The sequence below is a fragment of the Zalophus californianus genome, chromosome 16, assembly GCF_009762305.2.
Source record: "Zalophus californianus isolate mZalCal1 chromosome 16, mZalCal1.pri.v2, whole genome shotgun sequence".
In the NCBI taxonomy this organism is placed as follows: Eukaryota; Metazoa; Chordata; class Mammalia; order Carnivora; family Otariidae; genus Zalophus; species Zalophus californianus.
Window position 1 is genome coordinate 3,285,659 of NC_045610.1, and position 15,081 is coordinate 3,300,739.

The 15,081-nt window shown below is 45.5% G+C and overlaps 1 protein-coding gene across 6 annotated transcripts in view; it reads left to right on the forward strand.

The window, feature by feature from the left end:
* NDEL1 (nudE neurodevelopment protein 1 like 1) overlaps positions 1 to 15,081 on the forward strand; it is a 58,271-nt gene that overhangs the window by 15,670 nt on the left and 27,520 nt on the right. For 4 of the 6 annotated variants that reach the window (XM_027625695.1, XM_027625700.1, XM_027625698.1 and 1 more), the window contains exons 4-8: positions 343 to 491; positions 2,166 to 2,302; positions 4,109 to 4,282; positions 8,142 to 8,233; positions 11,588 to 11,739. In XM_027625695.1, coding sequence (XP_027481496.1) covers positions 343 to 491; positions 2,166 to 2,302; positions 4,109 to 4,282; positions 8,142 to 8,233; positions 11,588 to 11,739 — 704 coding nt within the window. Of the gene's footprint in view, positions 1 to 342; positions 492 to 2,165; positions 2,303 to 4,108; positions 4,283 to 8,141; positions 8,234 to 11,587; positions 11,740 to 14,695; positions 14,731 to 15,081 lie in introns of all 6 variants that reach the window. The other 2 variants (XM_027625699.1, XM_027625696.1) reach the window with 2 other exon arrangements.

Consider the following 15,081-nt stretch of genomic DNA (forward strand, 5'->3'; position numbering starts at 1 on the left):
AGCCTGAGAACGCAGAGGAGCTCCTCCCACTACGTGTGGGGTCTCGGAGGCAACAGTTTCACTAGTTTACTTCTCTTCAGAGAGATCGTTATTAGATTCTGAGAGGTGAGTGGTTGACTCTCTAAATTTATGAGTTAAGGTACTTGGAATGAATGTGTGTGTGTGTGGTTTTTTTTTTTTTTTTTTTTTTTTTTTTTAAAAATATCAGGAGGAGGAGAAGGCTTACTGCTACTCCCTTCAGCTCAGACGGTGGGTGAACTCCTTGGATCCCCCCAGCTCCATACCTTGGGTTCCTTCCTGTATATCAATAACACACTCTCCTTCCTATACCCACGCGTTCAGGAGAAACTAGAACATCAGTATGCACAGAGCTACAAGCAGGTGTCAGTATTGGAGGATGATTTAAGTCAGACTCGGGCCATTAAGGAGCAGCTGCATAAGTACGTGAGAGAGCTGGAGCAGGCCAACGATGACCTGGAGCGCGCGAAAAGGTAAATGAAGGGCGCGCATTTTGTAGACTCAGTGAGGAAAATCTGGGTCTGTAGGCTCAGCCTGTCACCTGGATCTTAGTCCCAGAACATCTTCTTTCAGAGTTTCAGTCCCCCCCCCGGAACGCATCACATCGGCGCTAACCCCACATCCTTAGCTCCCCAGATCAAGCCCTTCCAGGGTTTTCTTCCCCTCTGTCCTTTCCCCCACTTTGGGTCCCCTGGTTGCTGCCGTGGGTCTTCCTCTGGAGCACGTGTCCTCCATCTCCCTGCCTTTCCCTCCGTGTCCTCAGCCCCACATCTCCGACCTGAAGTCTGCAGTTTCTTCCTCGCCGATCCGTCTTTACATCCCCACCCCTCTTCGTTCTTTTCGGCTTTAACACGAACTGATGAGATTTTCTCAGAATACTGCTTCCCTGGTGACGGTGCGGCCTGGCCTAGAGCGGTTTGCTGTTACTGTTGCTGAGCTTCTCTGTGATTATAATTAGTTGTTTCTTACCCGTTCCCAACTGAATTCCTGTTACTTTACAGTTATTCATACGAGTGACTCTTTAATGCCTGACTTGATGCTAGAGTTGAGGATACCTGGGGTGTGACAGATATGGACATTTCACACGAGAAATACTCTGGTGAAGAGCGTGTACCGGGGCTCCGGGGCGTCGACGATGGAGCCGCTACGCGCCCTGGGGGAATTGGGGAAGTTGGCTGGGATTGAAGCTGAGAGAGCTGGAGCAGGCCAAGGATGACCTGGAGTCGGCCAGGTGTAGAGGGAGATGTGGAGGCAGAGAGGCAGGAAGGCTTGGGGGCTAGGAATATTTCACTTTGACTGAAGTGCATAGAGACAGTGTAGCTGAACAGGATGAGACTGGAAGGTGGTGGCGGCCAGGTTGGGGCGAACCTTGCATGCTCTGTTTGAAAGCCATTCTGGAGGCGATGAGGGGCTCTTTAAGAATTTTTTAAACAAAGGAGTAACATCAGATTTTGAGTTGAAAGGATAATACTGAGGAATTAGAAATAGGGAGGAGGACCATTTAGCAGTGATTCAGGTGATGGATGAAGAATTAAGCCAGGGCAGGAGGTTGGGGGAGAGCAGATGGGATTGAGAGACAATTTGACACTTGATAGGACTTGATAAAATTTGGCCAGGGCATTAAGAGTTCGAGCTGGAGGTTAGGGAATGTTATTTCTGTAGCAGGTAGCACATAGTGGGCGGGGGGCCCATAGTAGGTGCATGTCACCGTTTGTTGAATAAATGAGTAAGATGAGAATGCAGGAGGAGTTGGCAGAGACCTGGGACTTTGTGTTTTAAACAAATTCTTAATTCTCAATGTACTCTAAAATTGTTGTAAAGTTTTCTTCCTGAAAATGTGTAAACTTGATTGTTCTGTGTTTAAAATCCAGGGGTGAGATCCAGTGTGTAATAAATGGCCTTCCTTTTAAGGAACTGTAGTGAATTTTGGTGGGAATTTAAGAGAATATATTGAATGGCCCAAACTAATAGCAGAGATACTAAATGTCACCAGAGGTCAGAAGGGACTGAGGTCATTCTCTTTCAGCTGGGCCTGGCTCTCTAGGTCAAGAAATGGCATGAGAGAAACTGATAGTTTCCTATTGTATTAGCTCTTTGCATGCTATTATTTAATTCATGGACTCCGATTTTTTTTTTTTTTTTTTTAGGGCAACAATAGTTTCACTGGAAGACTTTGAACAAAGGCTAAATCAGGCCATTGAACGCAATGCATTTTTAGAAAGTGAACTTGACGAAAAGGAGTCTTTGTTGGTGTCCGTCCAGCGGTTAAAGGATGAAGCAAGAGGTAAAACTGACAACTGAACGTTTATCCTCTACCTTACTCTCCCTAAGCCCAAGGTCTAAGCTAGCTTCATTTATATACTTTTGAAGCCACGTACATTTATATTCTTTTGTCAGGCACTACACTAAGTGCTTTTAGTCTCTTAATGCCTACAGTGTCAACTTGAAGAGGTAGGTAGTATTATTCCCATTTTATAGGTCAGAAAACTGAGGCAGGGAGAGTTTGAGTTTTGTCCAAAATCTTGGAACTTTTCAGTTGGGGGATGCCTGGGTGGCTCAGTCGGTGAAGCGTCTGCCTTCGGCTCAGGTCATGATCTCAAGGTCCTGGGATCGACCCCTGCATCAGGCTCCCTGCTTTGTGAGGAGCCTGCTTCTCCCTCTCCTGCTGCTGCTTCCCCCCGACTCATGCCCTCTCTCTCTCTCTCCTCTCCTCCGTCCCCCCGTCTCAAATTAAAAAAAAAAAAAAACTTTTCAGTTGGGATTCAGACCCTGGTCTGTTTTCCAAAACCTTAACTCTGCTACCAGTGTGCATGTCCTGCTTGGTTTAAGTTTTTTCCTTTTTGCTTCTATGTAAATGATTTTGTGTTAGGCATATAATAACACTGCATATGTGCACATATTATAGAGACCATTTTCTTTATAATATTCTGTATTCTATCATGTACTAAAAAAGGAGGGAGGAAGAATTTTATTTTTATTTTTATTTTTTTAAAGATTTATTAGCACAAGCAGGGAGAGCAGTAGGCAGAGGGAGAGGGAGAAGCAGACTCCCCACAGGGCAGGGAGCCTGATGCAGGGGTCGATCCCAGGACCCTGAGATCATGACCTGAGCCGAGGGCAGATGCTTTACCGACTGAGCCACCCAGGCGCTCCGGAAAGAAGAATTTGAAAGGAAAGTATATGATCACTATGTGCATACAGCAGTCTAACTCCCCTCCCCCTCCTCTAGCCCCTGGAAACACCGTTCTCCTTTCTGTGTTTATGAATCTGACGACTCTGGGAACCTCATATACGTGGAGCTGTACAGTATTTGTCCTTTTGTGACTGGCTCATTTTAACTTCATGTAATGTCCTCGAAGTTCATCCATGTGGTAGCAGGGGTCAGAATGTCCTTCCTGTTTAAGGCTGAATAAGATCACATTATATGCACGTACCTCATTTTCTTTATCCATTTATCCATGGGTAGACATTTGGGTATATACCCAGAAATGGGATAACTTTGTATCCCTTTTTAACATGAGTGTTCTGTAAGGCAGTTGTGTAACTGGAAAAGAAAATGTTAATTTTGGCTTAAAAATTCAGTATTTGAAAGCAAGAAAAGAATTGCAACTATTTTGAATACTTCCTTTCTAAAACAAAATAGTGCATTCTGATAATTAATAAAAAATACCAACCCATTTAAAATTACAAAAATGTACTTCATTGATTTTGCAGTAATCCCCAAAGTACATCATTTCAAAATAAAAGCAAATGAGTTGAAAAGAATATTTATTTTTGTGTCATAGAGGCTCACTGCGAGTTCTTTTGGACTCTGCCCTATTTTTTTTTTTTTTTAACATATGAGCATAGTTAACTTTTCTCTTACGTAAGAGCATTTGTATCAGTCCTTGTATTTTTAAATTATTCTCAAACATCATTTAGACAGTAGGGTTGTCATTTATATACCCCGAGAAATAAAAAGTGTTACATAGGAAACAGTTTTTGAGAAATCGTAATTTAGGCAGAACGTCTTTATGGCATTCCACAGGTGATTTTGCTGGCTGGATTTGCTTCCTCGGGTGAGTTTTATTGCCTGTGCCCCATTTTGCAGATTTAAGACAAGAACTGGCAGTTCGGGAAAGACAACAGGAAGTTACCAGAAAGTCGGCCCCCAGTTCTCCGACCCTCGATTGTGAAAAGATGGACTCCGCGGTGCAGGCGTCACTTTCTTTGCCAGCCACCCCTGTTGGCAAGGGCACGGAGAACAGTTTTCCTTCACCAAAAGGTTTGCCATGTCTTTGCTTTCTGAACCATTTCTTTCTTTCTGTAGATTACCCAACAGGGGAGGTATAGGCTGGGGAAGGGGGGCGAGGCGCCCGTAAGTGGTGGTTTCAGTATAAAGTCGTGGAGGCCCCGTGCTCTGTGAGGCGGGGGAAGCGGTTGGTTTCGGGGTCACTCCCACCCGGGGAGCAGGGCCACCGTGTGAAGTGAGCGGCTCAGTCCGTTGCGATGTTAAAAAGTTAAAAGTTAAAGGTTTTCAGGCAAAGTCGATCTCTTGATGCTAGCAGCAGTCCACTCTCATGCCGGAAAAGCGAAAAAGAGAAAAGGGAGGGGTCTGGCTGCCATCTTACCCCTGAGAGCCGACTGCTGTCAACCCTGACTCTCCCCGCCGCGTGTGCTTGTTTGTGTTTGCACACACCTCCTTGTTACACCCACGTCGGGTGGCACCTGTAAATACGGTTTCTTTTTAAAGATTTTATGTATTTATTTGACAGAGCGAGAGAGGGAACACAAGCAGGGGGGAGTGGGAGAGGGAGAAGCAGGCTCCCCGCTGAGCAGGGAGCCCGATGCGGGGCTCGATCCCAGGACCCCGGGATCATGACCTGAGCCGAAGGCAGACGCTTAACGACTGAGCCACCCAGGCGCCCCGTAAAGACGATTTCTTTCTCTTGCCTCTGTGAAGCGATCATGGAGGACTGGCCGCCTTCACACGCAGACCGTGCCGAGCCGCGTGGAGCTGCCGTTCAGACTCGTGTAAGACTGGCTCAGGCGGACACGGCGGTCCTCTTACACGCCCCCTTGGCTGCCGTTTTCAGAGGTGACATTTGGAGTCACCGATGACTAGTACATAGAGAATGTTCTTTTGTCGTCAGCAGAGGTGTTTTTTAAAAATCTAGATAAGCAGAAAAACCGCTTAGCAGCCACTGCGTAAAACTTTCGAATGGAACCCCTTAGCTCTTTATTCGGATTTATTTCATTTTTGCAGCTTAGAGATAGTTAAGCGACTCCCACTCCTCCATACTTTTTTCTTCCCAAAACGAAGCTCCTTCTTCCCCTCTCTTTTTTAAGTAAAGGATTTTATCTTCCAGACTGGTAGGAGAAGGTTTCTGTCTGGGCAGTTAGTGATGTAGGCGCTCTGTGCCTGTGCCCCCCAGTCCCGTAGCCAGTAGCCACATAATGACTATTTACATCTTTATTAACGTAAGTAAGTTAAAACTTAAAATTCAGTTTCTCAGTCGTATTAGCCGTGTGTCAGGTGCTCAGTAGCTCTTGAATCGATAACATCCTTCGCCCGGTTATAAGGTGAAATTCGGTGAGAAGTATGAAAATGCTGTATAGTCAGAGGTGGTGTTTTTGTACTCGGGCTGAGTTTGCTGCTGAGGACCTAGAGCAGGCCAGGGTATAGACGATAGCAGCCGTCGGAAACCCTCACTGCCTGTGGTTTAGAACGGCTACTTGGGCATTTGAGGATGGCAGAATTAGTACCATTTGAGAATTAACAAAGGTTTGCTTTTAGGTACTAGTTAGAATTCTGCAGTTAAGTTCTGAAAATTTGTTAGCTGAGCACGAATCAGAATATAGTCTGGAGCTTCAGTCGAGGTTAATACCCAGGGAGGTGCACATCCTGTAATAGCTCATTAGAGTTTTCATTCAGGGACTTGGCTGCAGCGAGCTGGGCGAGTTCAGTGGGACACAGAGCTTGCTTACTCTGGCACAGGATTAAGACATGTCAACCCGAGGCAGGAATATTTGTCCAGGTAGACAGTGTTTTAGACTGGAACTGATGGCATGAACTTTCACTAACCTGAAAGCAGTTGTGTGACAAAGACGTCAGCACAGACCTAACGAGAAGCAGGAGACGAAAGAAATCCGTGCAAGATTGAAGGGCTGAGCTCTGTGAAGCGGTCTGTGTTTAATTGCATCTTATTGGTAACAGCGGCTGTTTCCGAAAAGCATTTAAGACAACTCACCATTAAAGCACAGGTTTCATAATTTGAGAGGAATAGGGAAAAACGAGATCTGGAAATCCCTGCCGAGACAAGTACAGCAGTTTATTTATATCCTGTCGAGCGCTTGTTCTATGCCCCGCATTATTCTAGATGCCGGGAGTCTCCTGGTGAATAAGGCAAAGTCCCTCCCTTCAGTGACATGATATTCTGGAGGCCAAGGACAGTCTGAACACCAGCAACAAAGCATTTACATACTGATTAGCACTCTGTAGAAAGCTGCTAAAAGAATAACAGCTAACATTTATTGAGTACTTACTATGTGCTAGGTATTTAAAAAGTGTATTAACTAATTTAAACTTCACAACGGACTTTATAAGTGCTGTTATCAGCCCTCTTCTACATACAGGCCGCTTACTAAAGCTCACACATTTACTAAAGGGATTTGCTTCTAGCAGTTTAGCTCAAGAGCTCGCAATCATCTCGTATATTATCTCAAAAATTGAAAAAATGTGCATGACTGAAAACCTTTGCTGAGGGGCATGCAAGATGATGTGAATATCACACTGGCTAACCCTGATTCTGAATGGGAAGCCTGTTGCAGTAGCCATTGTCCCCAAATCAGTCAGCAATTTAAATTTCTAATAAAAATCAAAATAGAGTTTTTTAAGTTGGCAAGTTTTAAAGTTACTCCGAAGAATAAATGTGCCAAGAAAAGCTTGAATTAGGTTAATAACAAGAAGCTTTCTCCTTCAGGATACCACAGTATATTTTAACATTGTAATAATGAGGGCGCCTGGGTGGCTCAGTCGTTAAGCGTCTGCCTTTGGCTCAGGTCATGATCCCGGGGTCCTGGGATCGAGCCCCGTGTCCAGCTCCCTGTGTCCAGCTCCCTGCTCGGCAGGAAGCCTGCTTCCCCCTCTCCCACTCCCCCTGCTTGTGTTCCCTTTCTCGCTGTGTCTCTGTCAAATAAATAAAATAAAAAATCTTATAAAACAAAACAAAAACAAACATAATGAAAGCAATATTTCTGGTGTATACAGGCTAATAAATTTAAGGGAACTAAAATATATAGGAAATTCAGTATATGTAAAGTGCCATTTCAGATGAGATGAGTCTTCATGACATGGTATTAGTACAATTGGCTATCCATTTGGATGAAAAAAATTTAGATATTTGATGAATTAAATGATCTAAATGTAAAAAAAAAATTTAGGGAAACATTAGGAGGAAATAAGGGCAACATTTTGTAATATTGAGGTGAGGAAGCCAAAACTTCCCCCACCAAAACAAAGTTTGAAAGACAAATGTCACACTGAGAAATACAAGATCTAGGAGAGAAAGGGTGAATATCTGTAGTGTTTAGTGCCCTTACCCATTGATTAAAGGAAAGACAACCCAGTAGACAAAGTGCAGAGGAGAAACATGATTTCCAGAAGAGATTCAAATGTCTAGTTATTAAGGAAACAAAAGAGAAAACAAAATGACTATCAAATTGACCAAAAAAAAAAAAAAAGATAACGTCTAATATTATTGAGGGCACAGCGATACAGATTGCTGACATCAGCACAAGCTTATCAGCATTTTGGCAGGATCTCTTCAAGGTGAAAAAAAGGGGCATATCCTCTGATCCAGCGGTTCTATTTTTAGGAATCTTCTCTGGAAATACTTGTCTAGGTGTTTTAAAGGTATGTGTCCTTTTAGCATTGTTCATGATGTAAAATTATGTACAGTCTCAATATCCATCAGTTGAAGGAGACAATTCAACATATTTATTGTGTCTCCACTTTATGGCTTACGTTCCTAGTTTGGAATACTGTGTTGATTTGTCATTGAGTGTATCCTGCTCAGTGACACCCGACAACAAAAGGGAAAGACACCTGCAAGTGTAATCACTCGCCTGTTCTTTCTCTCCAGCTATACCAAACGGTTTTGGTGCCAGTCCACTAACTCCTTCCGCTAGGATATCAGCACTCAACATCGTGGGGGATCTCTTACGGAAAGTAGGTGTAAGTATTCTATTATTTAGCCCTAGGTACGTCAGCTGCCACGGTGTTGAATTCTGCATTTGGAGCGCGGGAGGGAGAAAGGGCTCCTTCCTGTGGTAAAGGCTGTGATGAGGCAGAGAGGCAGGACCACCCAGTGAGTGACCAGCCGAGACTGCTCCAGATAAACGGGCTCGGGCTCGGGCTCCCTGGGGCCTCTGCAGGAGGCCCCGTGCACTGCGCTCTTGAGATCCTCTGGGGCTGGCTTCGGTTTCCCCTTGGCCGTTTCTGCAGCACGACTCCTCCGTCTTCTCCTAAGATAACTGTTCTCTGGCCGGCTCTGTGCTTTGTACCGCTCTCAGATCTTCTTGCCGTGGCCCGCCCTCCCTGTGGCCTCCGCCCAGCTTTCTCCCCAGAGGACTGCAGCACCGGCCCTCAGGCAGGACTTTGCGCTCTGAGTCCACGCCTGTCTCCCTGCTCGTGGCCACTTCACCTCCTGTGCTGTCTCCTTGGCTCTAACCTTGGCTTCCAGAACAGTTGGGCTATTGAGATATTACACTTGTTTTTCTGCTTAGTCAGCTTTTTGCTTGAATACCTACTCTTTGACCTTATCAACAGTAGGACTCTTTGGGTGACACGAGTGAAAGCCATCTCTTGCTTTCCTTTCTTTCCTGCTCATTGGCGATCCCACAGATGGCTTCCTCTGTCAGTGCTGACTCATGGTCTTTTTGGCCGTGGAGGAGACCAGCAGTCGGGATCAGTCCAGCAGTCGGAGCTCCCCTTCTCTGAATCTGGATCGCAGGAAACAGATAACTGGGTGGATTTATGCCACTGTGAAGTTAGCATCTCGTGCGTGGGTTCTCTTTCTTGTTTCCCTGGGCAACTTTTATCTCTCCTCTCAGTAATCTACCCCTGAAACTGCCCGCTCTCCACCGCCCCTTCACTTACTTGTTTGTGAGACACATTTTCTAACAAAAGCAGAAATTGCATTATACTTTACATAATGAACAAATGGGAGGCCTTTTCTGGCTTACAAAATTACTTTCTGACCATCAGATTAATTCCAAGTGTGAGTTTTAACATTGCTATAAAAAGCAACATGCACAGATTATTTCACACAGTCCATAAGTAATTTTCACTCCTAACATAACCGTTTTTTAAAATCCTGTTTGTTGTAAGAGTTGTGGTATTTGGCTCCATAACTCAAAATACTGTGCTTATTTTTTGGTGTCTTGACTTACCAACTTTAAGCAAAAAGATGAGGAATTTAACTCCCACCCTCCCACTTTTTAATTTTCTGTTCTTTTGGTAATTTTTCAAACTTGAAATGGCATGCTTAAACCTCTGTTTCTGAATTTACTAGACTGTATCTCAGCTCCCTGTTGTATGTGTGTGTCTTTCTCTCTGTCCCATCTCGAACTCTCCATTAGTTGGTTCTGAGAATTGAAAATTAGCAGCTTCTACAGTTTTCTGCCCATGTGTGGATTGTAGGCTGCAGAATCATAGAGGAGGGGCTGGGCTCCTGGGTCGTTTTATCTCTGCCACTCAACAGATGTTTCAGGCCTTTTTTTTTTTTTTTTTTAATCATTTACTCAATCATGCCCAGTGTTTTCATTTTTGTATTACAGGAGCTGACTTGCATGCTTTTTCCTTTTTCTGGCGTTGTTACTTATCTTTTTCTTGGGGGTAGAAGAAACCTGTCCTTCCTTGGCTACGTCTCGTGTCTGTAGCCTCTTATTTGGCGCCCTCTGTGCCGGTGTTCTGAGGGGCACTGCCCCATTTCTCTTCCTGGGTTACCTGCGCCTGGGCTTCCCGTCCACAGCTTTCTCTGGTCCTTGTTTAGCTTATGACGTTATGTAATTTATTCAGAAATGGTGCAGAAAGGTGACCTTGGGAGCCCTCGTACGGTTTGTCCATCCGGCTGACCGTCCGCCTTCCCGAGATGTCATCGGGACTCCGGGTCTGCAGTTATCTGCCAGCCCCCGTGTGCTCTTAGGAGTGTTTCCCTTTCTACTTCTTCGTCCTCCTTTGTCCATGGACTTGAACTGGAGGCTCCAGCCCCACCTCTGCCTCCTCTTCCACTGAGAAATAAGGCCATCTGATTTCCACTTGTTTGTTCTTCTCTCTGACTCCTATTATTACTCTCCCAATGGTACCTCTGTTTGTAGCCATTGTTCCTCCTTATGTCAGTGGTCCAAGGGTCATGTTCCTGCCCCCGGCTAATTTTGTCCCTCTGTGCCTTGGGTCTCATCCCTTCCAGCCCTCTTGTCGATGTCTCCTGTATTTTCAGCCTTTTACTGTATTTTAGTGTTTATACATAATCTTTATGGATTACACATGAGGTATTATACACATATACGTTGTATGTAATGTTTGTGTATTACATATTATATAATTTTTTTAGTCTTAAAAAAAAGTAAAAGCAGCTACTCTTTTACCCTACATCTGTCTTTAGCCGTCTTCCTCTTTCTCTCTACCCATCACAGCAAGCTTTCTGAAAGCCTGTCTCCATTTACTGTTGGCCTTTTTTTCTGCGTACCCAGCTCCCCAGACATCCTGGTCTGGACTCTGTTCCCTGCTCACTCCACCAGAATTGCTCATCGATGAGCTCAGCACCGTCAAACCCAGTGGATGCTGTTCTGCCCTACTTTTACGTGGAACGTTCAACACCGACTTTTTTTTTTTAATGCTCTCTTTCCTTTGCTTCTCTGGTGCGGTGTCAGGTCCCCTTCCCGCCTTCCTGCCCATTCCCCTTTGTCATCTTGTTGGGTCTTCGTCTGCCCCACCCTTCCAGGGTTGATTTTATTCAGAATTCTGTCCCTGAATTCCTGATCTTATCACTCACAGCCCTGACTTTGTCTGCTACCTGCTGTGAAATCTTCCAAGTCCTCGTTTCTAGACCACTCTCTTCTCCGGTGTGGCACCCAGTGCTTGCCCTTGTGTGTGTGTCCCACTGAGGCCTCAGACACGGCTTGTGCCTGCTCGGTGACCATGCTCAGCAAGCGTTTGAACGAATGGATGTCTTGAATAAGGGAATTAACGGTTCTCTAATGGTCCCCAACTCAGAAAGGAACACGGATAGGGTCAAGAGACCTGGGATCTGTCTACTTGTGCCACATTTTTCTTAGTTGTAAGACCAGGATTATATCTGTATTCGTCAGTAATACTGAGAGGAATAAGTACATTATCCTGAGGTCATTAGGAGTCAGCATAGACATTCCCTCTTTCTATCAGAAGAGAGGTGATTGATTGTGGCTTGAATGGCTACCATTATCAACAGAGTGTAATTGTAGTCTTGAAATAGAAATGGCTTGAAATGCAGATTTTTATGTACAGCTACTGTTTTGACAACCAAATCATTCCTCCTTCTTTCTGTAGGCTTTAGAATCCAAATTAGCAGCTTGCAGGAATTTTGCAAAGGACCAAGCATCACGAAAATCCTATATTTCAGGGAATGTTAACTGTGGGGTGATGAATAGCAATGGCACAAAGTTCTCTCGATCAGGACATACGTCTTTCTTTGACAAAGGGTAAGTCTTCGACAATTTAAAATGATATTTTTTTTTTTTTTTTTGAGTAGTGTCACACATTATTAAGTGAGCTTAATGAACTTGGAAAAGGTAAACTCAATTTGATAAACCTACCTGAAGCGGTATCATTCAGGTCTTAGGGGACATAAATCTGTTGTCGTCTTCTGGTCCCCATGGAGTCTGTTGCCTGGAGAACTTTTGATGCTTCTGTCTTGGGAAGCAGTGCTAGGCTCTGGGAATGAAAGACGACTGTGGTAACAGTCCTTGTTCGCAAGGCGCTTAAAGGCAAGTGGACTTTCTTGGCCAATATTTGGTAAGGCTAGAATAGCCTGTGTGATCATGTATGTGCAAACTCTGCAAGAAACCTGTTGTCTCAAGATTTTAGAAAAATAGGAAACCACTGGATCAGATACAGTTTAGGGGACACAAGTTTTGTATGATGTGAAGATGTTTTGTGGGCAATTGACAGTGTAAAAAACGGCATAAGATTGAAGCAATGGTACGTCCTTAAATGCGAAAAAATTTCAGTTGATGCAGCAGGTATAAGTAAAGAGTAGGTGTTTTCTGTTTTCATACTGTTTTTGCATCCTTACACTTACTCTCTTAGGCATGTAAAATCATATTTTTATGCATCTGCTATACATATTTTTTAAAAAATTTATGCGCTTAGACTTTAACTATGGCTCTGCGGCCCCCGCCCCCTTCGTGACTTGTAGTGCCAGTGTCTTTCCCTGTCAGTGCATATTGTTCTCCCTCAAGTAAAAAACAAACAAAAAAGCAAAAACACAACACTGTGTGGTTATACTTTGATTGGATGTGCCTTCACTTAGCTAACAACCAGTCAGGACCTCTGGTCTGGCTGTGCTGACCAGATGCCCTAAGGTAGCCGTTCTTGGAACAGCATCGAGGCACCCTGCTCCCTTGCCCCGTCTCTGTTTTGAATTGTAGAACCTGTTCTTGTTCTGTGAAAACAGTACAGATACAAGTCTAGAGGTGTTCACGGTTTCTTAAAGGAGCTTATATTTTCTGCTTTCCTCCGTAACGGTGGCACATTTCTGGAGGACTTGACTTGGCACACAGTCCACTATGAAAAGCTTCTTTTTGTCCACCCTTGTGGAGTAGAGCGTTCTGGTTTCTCTCTCTCCCTTAGGGGACTTCTGCCCTTAAGGGTACATATTTCATTAAGGAGCACGTTCTAAAGTAGCAGTATATAACTCAGAACTTCCTTCTAACCACCGGTGTTCCTCAGGGGGGAGTAAGTATAAAATTAATTTTCCTCAGATTTAGGAGTTTCAGGCAACCTTGAAGAGTACCCGTTTTTATACTGTAATGGTAAGTGGAATAAATAGATATTTCACAGTAAAGTTGCCATTTCTCCCGAATAATCCAGGGAAAGTTGAGGGGTAGTCTTCACGAGTGTTGAAAACAGAACCTAATTATTTTGTCCAACTTGTAATTTTTGCAGTGTGTAATTAACCTCCAGTAGAGCAGTTGTGGGTCTTTATCTGGAACCCTGTTTCTTGCCTCAGACGCCCTGTGACGTGAGAATGGGCAGGAACCAGAAGCGGGTGGGTTGGGGCGATGCCTCTTACGCAGGGAGTCCTCAGAACAGTCCCAGTGAGAGAGGGGTCGCTGTCTGTGTGAGCTCGCTGCGCCTGGCTTCCAGTGGCCCTGATGCGTGGCACTAGGGTGCTGCTGGCCCAGAGATTGACCCCGTCTCAGGGAGCTGCAGAGGGTGCAGAGTCACCTGGAGCCGGGAGCTTTGGGCTCCGTCACGGAGCCCCTGTCCCCTGAGGAACATTCTGGATGCACGTGCAGGCTTTACTTCCTGAACTGAACCTGGAGATGTGCTTCCCGAGAGAAACACTTACAGATGATGCCTAGTTTTGCTCTAAGTAGTACAGATTTTTAACTGTACTGTTTCTGTGAAGGATTAAATATGCTTTTGTGGGCCGGCTTCCAGTGTTTAGTTTATATGCTAACCGGACCGTCCCTCCACGCTCCAGTATTCACCTGCTCCTTGAACCACGTGTGTCTAGTTGCCATATCCCTGAAGCTAACTCCGACTCTGGGGTTTTGCTGTGTTTGTACCTCCTTGCTGCTTTGCTTTGGTTCTGGCTTCCTTCTGGCCCGCCTGGCTTTAAACTCTGGCCTTTCTTCCTGTGGGCCTGCTGACTAGAGAGCATCATGATGGCACGTACCAGCCGCGACAGGAAGGGGGCAAGCGTCTCAACCCCAGCTCCACTGTGGAGTCTGGCAGGTAAAAAATGCTGTTTCTTACAGAAGTGTCCAAGTGTGTCGCTTGGAGTTGTAGCGTGAGAGAAAGCTCCATTTTAAAAAACCGTCAGCTCGAACTTGCCTGCCCCGCCCCCCATTCCCAAGGAGTGTGTCTCTAGCACTGCCCCTGTGCTTCCCCAGCGCTGCTAGACACCTGCGCGGAAGGTCCGGTGGAGGAGGTGTGCGTGCGCGTGCGGACGCGCTCGTGCCCACCCCGCCCCGCCCTCCCGCAGGGGCCCGTGATGCCCTGAGGCCTGACTGCATCAAACCAGATGCTACACCTTCTCGTTAGGTGGCAGCGTGTGTGGTCCGAAAATAATTCTGTAAGTTCTTGAGGGCTTCCTGGAAACAGGGTTTCATCTAGTCTGTGATGGCTTCTGCCAGGTTCTAGAATGGGGCTCGCTGGACCTCCTTCCTGGCGTTGCTCTGTGTTCTCCAACTGCTGGCAGCCCTTCGTGTTCCTCATCTGAATCTCAAGTGTAGTACGGACACGACTTCTCTAAGAAACTGTTTGTTTTCGCCATCGTTTTCATTCAGCCTCTTATCACTTACCTGATTTTGTAAGCCAGTGTGATCTCGTTTGGGCTGTGTGTAGGTGGGCAGAGACCAGTTTTAGGGCACGCTGTGAAAATAGTACTTGTATTACTGTTTAATGTTTTTTCCTTTTTTTTCTTATTAGGCAAGAAAAAGTCATATTTCCCACGTTGTTCATGGGTAACTGAATTTGTTTGCTGTGCTCTTTTTCTTTCTTCCTCCATCTTGGTGTATGTTGGAAGACACATTAACAAACTGGTTTTACTAACTGCATGGGGCTGACTCCGCTTTAACCAACTTACAGCCCGTGAGTGAGCTCTCAAGTCCCGGTCTGACCCAGCTCCACGCCGTTAGTCCTGGCTCAGCTGTGCAGAACAGAAGGCACTCGTGGTCATGGTCCCGGGGCCGTGGTGGCCAGTGGGCCTGGTGGCGCTCCTGGTGTGGGCTCGGCGCCGTGGCGGTGATGCTGCCTCAAGTCCAGGCGTGGGGGTTGCGCGTCGCTGTCAGGCCCCGGGATCACATTTGATTTGA